At 48.7% G+C, this 9,018-nt stretch overlaps 1 protein-coding gene across 3 annotated transcripts in view; it reads right to left on the minus strand.

Moving 5' to 3' along the window:
* Nucleotides 1-6,156: 6,156 nt before the first annotated feature.
* Nucleotides 6,157-9,018, minus strand: part of SMIM11A (small integral membrane protein 11A) — a 3,836-nt gene continuing 974 nt past the window's right edge. The window contains exons 2-4 of one of the 3 annotated variants that reach the window (XR_001520499.1): nucleotides 7,847-8,026; nucleotides 6,769-6,881; nucleotides 6,157-6,338 (exon numbers count right to left, since the gene is read on the minus strand). Coding sequence is in view for 2 of the 3 variants with exons in the window: in XM_015621980.1 (XP_015477466.1) it covers nucleotides 7,859-8,026 (168 nt within the window). In the remaining variant the exon portion in view is untranslated. Of the gene's footprint in view, nucleotides 6,339-6,768; nucleotides 6,882-7,083; nucleotides 8,027-9,018 lie in introns of those variants that run through there. The other 2 variants (XM_015621980.1, XM_015621894.2) reach the window with 2 other exon arrangements.

Genomic DNA, 9,018 nt, shown 5'->3' on the forward strand with positions numbered 1-9,018 from the left:
CAGCTGCTCTGGCAATTCCATCCCAGCCCCTGCCCACCCTGCCAGGGAACAATCCCTGCCCAAGATCCCATCAAATCCTACTCTGAAGCCATTCCCTGGCTCCTGGCCCTGCAGCCCTTGGCCCCAGTCCCTCTCCAGCTCTCCTGGAGCCCCTTCAGGCCCTATCAAGGCTCTAAAATCTCCCCAGAACGTTCTTTCCTCCATGCTGGACGACTCCAATCAGCTGCTTCCCATCCATTCAGCAGGGAGAGGTATCCCAAGGAAGGAATTTGTGTCTCAGGGATTGTCCTTCCTGGTTTGTATTCTTTGAGAAGCCCCCCGTGAAGGATTTCATGGAAACAAACATTAGGAAAGAGGAAGTGTTTGCTGCCAGTTTCCCAGAAAACAAAGGGAAAAATAGAATAATCTCCTTTTCCTGGAAAAGCTTTGTCAAATCCCTTCCCATTTCCCTCTGGGAGGTTGAAGCCTAGCAGAACTTTTCTCCCCAATCCCTTTTAACGAGCATGGAAACCTGTGGGCAGGAAAAAGAGCTGAGTCTGAAATCCAAGGAACTTTGGGATTTTTCAGAAACCCCTCCAAGACGAGTCCTTGCCTTTCCTCCACTCCCCCTCTGCTGCTGGGCAGGATAATTACAGCCCACGTTTTCCACAAAACCCTGTAACCCTTGCTGGGGAATATTGTGGCTGGTGCAGTGTGACTCAACTGGTAATTTGGGATGACAAGCAATTCCTTCAACATCTGACTCAAGTTAATGGGAGGATGTTACCCAATAGCAGCACCTTAGTCAAGAGCTCTTGAAATAACATCCCAGCTCCTCAGCAGGGTTTGAAATCCCAATTATTTTACTGGGTTTGCCAGCAGGAGCTCTTGGAGGGAGGCTCAGGGCACTTGAACAATGCAGGAGAGCAAAGCCAAGCTCTGGTCCCACTCAGGAATCTCTGTGTGTGTGTGTGGAGATTTTTCTTTAAAATGTGGGGAAAAAAATCATTAAAGGATCTTTGCATAAGGACAAGAGGCAGGGTCAGATGAAAATGTTGGGGGAGAAGCTGCCACAGATGTCCCTCTGCTGGAGCTGGAATGCAAATCACTTGGATTTCCATCATGTCTCATTGACTAATGACTCCTAAATGCTTTTCCAAGCCTCATCTTCATGGAAAAAAAAACCCCACAAACATTTATTTTCCCCCCAGCTCTTGGGGCAGGTCTGTAATGGGTGACCAAAGACATTTTGGGATGGGAACAGTGTAAATGGGAACATTTTTCTCCATTTTCAAGTCCCCAGTCCTGACAGCTTTCTGCAACCCAAAAGCACTTGGGGACATAATTTAGGGGTGATTATGGTGGGACTGGATGATCCTGGAGGTACCTCCCAAGATGGGTGGTTTGGGATTTTGGGATAAAAGCTTTTCTGAGTGAGCAGGCAAAGTGGAACCCACTGAAAAGTGGGAGAAAGGTGGCCAGGAATGGAAAGCCAGGAGACATCACTCAAAGCTCATGCTCTGTCCCTCTGAACTCATTCCTTGGAATTTCTTCCTGCAGGACCCAGGTGGGAGAGGAGGAGGCCTGGGAAGAAGAGGAAACACGCTGGGGATGGTCTGTGTGAGAAAATCAGAATAACAGAGCTGGTTTAGAGCCCAAACACGAGGCCCAGACCCATTCAAGGAGCAGCAGGCTGGGAAATGAGCCCAAGTTTAGGCTGGAGAAATGAGTCAGAGCAGATAAAAAGAGCTGGAGGACTGGAAGCTGAGGCACTGGGGAGCAAAGCCAAGCAGCAGGAGGAAGTCCAGTAAAAAATTAAAGGATAATCAAAAAGGAGAGTCACCCATCTGTGTTCCAGGGGATCAACAGGAAGCAGCCACATCCATCCTCCTTCATGTGACAGCACATCCCAGCCTTGGTACAGACTGGAACAGCCTTGCAGGGATGCTGGGACACATGGACATTTCCAGGAGCTCGCTCTGATCCAGCAGGAACGGCTGCCAGATGGAAATCCACATGGATAAAAGCCTAATCCCTCATTTGTGCCCAAACTTTCCCTCTGCAGGAGCACACGAGGAACCCGTTGCCAACTTGAGGCAGCTGCCAGGAATTCCAGTTATCAGCTGGGATTATCCCAAACTGCTCCACAGGTGAGCCAGGCAAGGTCCAGCTGAGCCCAGACACGCTGGAATTGCTCCAGCAGCCAAGACAAAGCAGTTTCAAAGCCAAAGCCAGACTGGGGAGTGACTTGGGTTGTGTCACCTTCCAATCCCTGGTCACTCACTGCCAAAAATCAGCCCTTGGATCAAATCCAGGGGGAAACATCAGCCCAGGTTTTGGGAATTTTACCTGAGCTGTCCCCACACGCTCATGGGTTGGACATTGGGTTGTTTCCCACGTGGGGCTGCAATCCAAAGCTCAGAGATCCAAAGCTCCAAAGCTCAGAGGGTGTCCAAAGGATGGGGAAAGGTCTGGAGGGGACACACGAGGTTCATCTGGAGGAGCCTGAAGGAAACTCCTCATCCCAAGGGCCAGCTCCAATCTCTGCTCCTGGCACAGGGACAGCAGCAGGGAGCAGCTGGAGCTGGCCCAGCAGAGATTTAGGCTGGGTTTTAGGGCACCCAGAGGCTGCTGCCACTGCCCAGGCTCCCCAGGGAGTGGGGACAGCCCAGGGATGCCCAGGCTGGGCTTGTTGGGGGCTCTGGGCAGGGCAGGGGGGCACTGGGGGATCCCTGGGGGTTCATTCCCACTCAGGATATTCCAGCTCCCTCATGTGAGGTCTGTCAGCTCCTCAATAGCCTTGAAGGCTGAGGTTAATAATAGTTCATAAATATTAACTAATTAACTAGGCTGAGGTTAATAACAGTTCATAAATATTAACTAATTAACTAGGTAGTTTGTGCTGTAATTAGAGGATGAAACAAGTCACTGCATCACTGGAAGCATTCCTGCCAAGACTGGAGCTGGGATCCCAGGGAATTATGAAGGAGTGTCCCCCACACAGAACATTTGCAGAGCAGGATAAAGCAGGTGGAATTGCTGATTCCCAAGAGGAAGAACAGGGAAGGAAATGTTGGAATCACTGTTTGGATGTGAGGCCCTGGGGATGCTGCTCAGGGAGCTCTGCCTCCCTCCAGCCCCACTCTGGGGTGATTCTGGCAGAAGTCTCAGACTAAAAGCTTTCAGTGGTACTAAAATTAAGCTGAGCTCAACTCAGCTAATGACAATACTGTCCTGTTGAAGGTTCATTTTTCATTTTAAGGAGCTCAGAAACCCCAGAGCTCTGAGCTCCCTATTCCAGCAGCCACCTCAGAACCTCGGGAGAGGTTTCCCTTTTGTTTCCCTTAAAATCCCTTAATCTCCTTTCCTGATCACTCCACAAGGACTGCAGCTTTTGTTTAAACACACAGAGCTTTCATGTGAATAAAAAGAACCCTAAAAGTGCAAACATTGGGAATTTAGAAGCCACTTTTTAATTTTAGACCTTTAATTTTTTTGTCTTCAACTCTTGGCACTGTGTTGAATGCCAATATCAGAAATACAGACAAGGGAGGTACAGCCTGAACTTTGCTTTGGAAAAGAGGAATTTTATGGATTAGGGGAGAAGGAGAGTTCTGTAGGCACCACAGTGACCTGGCTCGTTTTTTGGGATGGGGATATTTCCAAGAGGTTCCCATGTAGATCCTCTGGTGCTGAAGCTGTTGATGTGGCCCTTGGGGACAGGGTTTGGGGTGATGCTGGTGGTGCTGGGGTGGCACTGGATGATCCTGAAGGGCTCTTCCCACCTTCATGATTCTGGGATACACCAGGCACTCCAAGGCTCTCTATCCTTGTTTCCTCCTCTTCCTCAAAAACTAAACTGGACTGAATTTTCTTTTCTTCTTTCAAATGTGTTTTTAATTATAAAACTTTCTGTGCCCAAGGAAGGGCTGGGAGAGCTTTTCCAGCTTCTGGGATCCTGGGATTCTGGGATTCATTCAGAATTCGAGGTCTCCAGCTGGTTCCTGAAGGAGAAACTGCAGCAAAGCTGAGCTGCTGTCTCCCCCCAGTGACAGCAGATTTTTCCTGTTCGAGTTGTGGCACACAGGATTCCCAAAGGTAAAATCACCTGGAAGCTGTGACAGCACAGGTCAAACTCCCCATGGAATATCAGGGAACAGGCTCTGGTTCAGTTTGGGAAGGGACAGGACTGGACAAGACCAATTTTTATCCTGGAAATCACTGGATATTCCCCATGCCAAGATCTGGGAATATCTGAGCTCTGATGCTGCGCTGAGATTTAGGAATGGCCTCACACAGGAGGAAGGCTTGGGGGAGGGGTCCCTGCCATGGCTGGGCTGGGAATGGGTGATCCTTAAAATCCCTTCCACTCTGGGATTATAAAAATCAGGCTGGACCAGATTTGAAATCTTTTACCTGCAAAGATTTTTCTGATTTGGCTGCAGAGGCAAAATTGTGATAATTTGCAGGATTTCTGAGGAGTCTCCTCACAGCTCCTTCCCTCATATTCAGGGGCAAGAAAAGAGCATTAATTCCCTTCTTGCACATCTTTTCCAGGGATGATTTTAAGCCAGACTTGATTGGTTTGGATGGCTTTGGTGGTAAATTGAGTTGTAAAGGGAGATTGTGTCCCTTTGTTTCTCCTCACAGAGCAGAAGTTGAAAAGATAAATTAAAATCCCCTCCTCATTATTATTTTTTTCTAGAAAAATTTACTCTGGAGAGCCTAAAAATTCCAGATTTGGGCAAATATCCAAAATGAACCAGTGATTTCACAGAGCTAAGCCAATGGTGTCACCAGACCTGACAATTCCCTGGAGGTTTGGGGAGTGTTTCCAGCAGAATTCCCGTGTTTCCCTCAGGAAAGGTGGGCACCAGGCTGTGTTGGGAACAGAGGGGAAGTGCTGGGTTCCCTGGGATTCTGGGAATTCTTGAGCCTGGCAGCCCTGGGGCTGCTGGAGGAGGGTATTTTTCCAGGATACAGCAGGATATTGCACAGCAGGACGTTTCTCTGTGTTGGGAATGGGTTTCTGCACTGCTTTTGTTCTCCAGTCTCCAAGGAGACAGCAGGAAAAGTGAGATTTTAACACCCCTGCAGTTCCAGGGAGTGATTCCAGCAGATCTGGAGCCCCCTGAGCATTCCCTGAGCTCCCACTCAGGTGAGGCCCAAGGGCTCTCCAGCCTCCTCTCCCCTCCTCTCCCCACTCCACTGGCAAATTTCTGCTTCTCCTTAAATCCCAGAAGGGTCTAGGAAGTGCTTTGGAATGGGAATGGGAATGTGAAGGCAAAGGTACCTGAGGCACTGCCACACTAAGCCTTTATTGCTGTATTTCTGTATTTATCTTGATTAACCTAAATCTGCTCTGGAGCCGGGCTGGGAGAGCTGGGAATGCCCAGTCTGGAGAAGGAGAAACTCCAGGGAGAGCTCAGAGCCCCTTGCAGGGCCTGAAGGGGCTCCAGGAGAGCTGGAGAGGGACTGGGGCCAAGGGCTGCAGGGCCAGGAGCCAGGGAATGGCTTCAGAGTAGGATTTGATGGGATCTTGGGCAGGGATTGTTCCCTGGCAGGGTGGGCAGGGGCTGGGATGGAATTGCCAGAGCAGCTGGGGCTGCCCCTGGATCCCTGGCAGTGCCCAAGGCCAGGCTGGACATTGGGAGCTCCTGGGACAGTGGGAGCTGTCCCTGCCATGGCAGGGCTGGGAATGGGTGATTTTAGGTCTCTTCCAACCCAAAGCATTCCAGGATTCCATGCCCAAGTTCTCCAGGATCAGCACAGGCAGGAAGAGCTGCCCCCAGGCTGAGCAGAAAACAGAACCAAGGAGATTTCTCAGGATAAACCTCCTTCCATGGAACTTCCTTAAGGTGACACCGTGATTTCCACGGATCCAAGGAAGTCCTGGATGCACAAAATGCCTGGAAAAGCTCCTCTCCTGGGTTTGTCCACCTGGATTCAATGCACACCCCACAGCCTGACCCTTGCAGGAAGCAGCAGCAAAAACTGCACTGAGCCTTCTCACTTCTGCCTCTCCATGAACTTTGGAGCCTCCCAGGATGGATCCAGAGCATTTTCCTCCTCAATTTTTCCCTCCAGAGTGTTTTCCTCATCCATCCCAGCCACCTCCTTGCAGCTGATCTTTCCCAAGTGCCTCCCCTACAGCTCCAATCCTTGAGGAAGCAGCACCCAAGTTCATTTTTTTATTTCTAATTTTTTAAATAAAGGCTTTTTTATTGCATAAATAGAGGCTCAGATGCTTTGCTGCACATATAAAAACGGAGATAATTTAAGTGTCACCCTGAGGTTACACATCCTGCTTTTCCAGGATGGCTTCATCCTCCTGGGAAAGGAATCCAAGTGTCAGGAACCTGCAGGGTGGGAAGAGAGCAGTGAGAACAGCAGGCACAAGAGGGAGAGCACAGGGACTCCAAATGGGCACCTTTGGAACTGTTCCCTGCTCCATGGGGGAATTCCTCCCTCTTAATCCCAGGATTTAGGAAGGACAGAGCCTCTGCTGGGCAGCTCTGGGGGCTGGGGAGGGAATTGCTGTGGAATCAGAGAGGTTTTAACACCGGTTGTTGTCACCTGCTGGGCACTGAGGTTTTGTGTGATGATCCTGGTGCAGAAATCCCTGGAGCTCTGGGGTTTGCCAGACAGAATTCCCTGGGATAACAGTGCCCAGAATCCCAGAATCCCAGGCTGCTTTGGGTTGGAAAGATCTTCAAGCTCATCCCACCCACCCCTGCCATGGCCAGGGTCACCTCCCACTATCCCAGCTTGCTCCAAGCCCTGTCCAACCTTTCCTTTTCCAGGGAAGTGGCCAAAATCTGCCCCAAATCAAGTCCTGAATCTGCTGGGAACAGGAGACTGAAAAACCCCTTTGGTTTTTTTGGTTTTTGTTTTGTTTTTTCCTGTGTAAACAAAAAAAAAAAACTTTGTTCCCATGGTTATTCCCAGGGCCTCATTTCTAGGCACAATTCCCAATCCTTAGGAATAAAGGGAATAAAACAAATAAAACAGGGAATAAAACAAAGGGAATAAAACAGTGACAGGGTGGAAATAAAATCAGGGAAAGATTTTAAGAACTGAAAAGTGTCTTTAGAGAGGAGGGGATGACCTCAGAAAGGGAAAGAAGAATTTATTTCAATAAAGAGCAACATGACATCAAACTCCCACTGAGCTTCCAAAGGGCAGGCAGGAATAGAATTCCCATTTTGCTGCAGAACAGGGAGAAGTGAAGCAAACTGCTCCAAAAAAATGACAAGCAAGGCAGGGAACAGAATCCAAGCAGCAGGCAGGACTCATTCTGCTCATGGATTTGCTCCAAGGAAGCAGGGATTGTTTCAGCTTTGGAAACAGAGGGGAGGAACTTGGGAATTTCAGAAGGAAAATCCCAAATTTAGGGAAATTTGCAATGTTCATTTTGCTATTTCAAGCAGAAGAATGTGCATTTTTCTCAGGGAATTCTACATGGTGGATGTTCCATGGCATAACCTGTCCCTTTGGGAATTCCAGGTGTGGAATTTGCCCTTCCCAGCCAAACCACCCCCAAGCTGTCAATAATTCCTCATCTAGAAAGGCTGATTATTTTCTCTCTTTATTTTGTGCCTTGAGGCCCAGAGTTCTGATTGCAGCATCCTGCCTGGCTGCTCCCCTGCAGTTATTCCAAATTTATCCCCCCTCTTTGTGAATCAGGCATGGAAATCCAGGGAGATAAAAACAGAGAGGGAATATTGTGCTAAAATATCCTCAAACAGGACAGTGGTTCATGCAAGTCCCACAAAGAATGAGTCCCAAATATTCCAGTTTCACATTCCAAATCAATCCCACTGAGAGGAACAAGGGCATTCTCAAAGCCCAGGGATCAATTCCACACCTGAGGAACTCTTCACTCATCCTTCTTCTCTGCTTCTGCTTTCAGCTTCTCTTCTCGTTCCCTCTTCAGTTTCTCCTCGATTTTCTTGCTCTGGTACATTTTGACTCCAGCAAAGGCCAAGCAAAGGATCAGTGTTTTAGCTGCCAAAATGTACATCAGCAGTGGGAAGTTCTCCAGAGCCTGGAATGTCAAAGGATCTATTTAGGCACTTCTGGAACACTTGGATAATTAAAAATGAATTTATAGGGATGTTCTGCATCTTCTATTCCGATAGTAACGCTCTTCTCTCTGCATGGTTTTTATTTCTGTGGGAAGTTAAACCAGGCAGAGCAACAAAACCAAAGAAAAATCCCCTTCCCTCAAGTCCTGAACTCCTTTTTACTCATTTCCCAGCAACATTTGTGCCATCTGGAGCTGAAAAAAAGGGAAGAACTGAGAATTTTAGGGAAATTGTGAAAGTGGAAATGCTGCTGAAGGATCCTTACAAGTGACGGGATCCCCAGAAACACTCTAGGAAATCTCAATTTCTAACAATTTTGTAATGAACCTGCTCAGATGTGGAAGGTGCAGATAAATGCCTTTAAACTGGGAGAAAAGTAAAATATCCAGAGCTTCCAAGGGTTGTTGTACCAGTGCTGAATGCCTGGAACTGCAGAAAGTGTTTCAGTGCTATAAAAACAGGAACTTGGAGAGGAAAATCCAATGGAAATGGGAGGTGGGCAGTGAGGGAAGGGGTGGGATTGTTGGGGTGTCTGTGCAGGGCACTGGGTGATCCTGTCCCTTCCCATCAGGATATTCCATGGTTCTGTGGTAACTCTGTCAATTTGGAATTCACCCTGTTCCCCCAGGATCTCCCAAAGCTGTCAGGACACCATCAGAGCACTGAATTTGGGCCAAGCCTCGTGTCCAGACACCAGCAGGGGGTTTGGAGAAACACCACCAGGCTCTGTCCATCTCCCCACATTCACAGCAGCAACAGCTCTGAGTCCAACACCAGGGCAGGGGAGGCAGGGCTGGGGGAAAGTTTAATTTAATGTGTTCAAATTGTTAATTACAGAGTCGTGGAATGCTTTGGATTGGAAGGGATTTCACAGCTCATCCAGTTCCACAGGCAGGGACCCCTCCCACTGTCCCAGGAGCTCCCAATGTCCAGCCTGGCCTTGGGCACTGCC

Source organism: Parus major, chromosome 1 (genome assembly GCF_001522545.3).
Source record: "Parus major isolate Abel chromosome 1, Parus_major1.1, whole genome shotgun sequence".
In the NCBI taxonomy this organism is placed as follows: Eukaryota; Metazoa; Chordata; class Aves; order Passeriformes; family Paridae; genus Parus; species Parus major.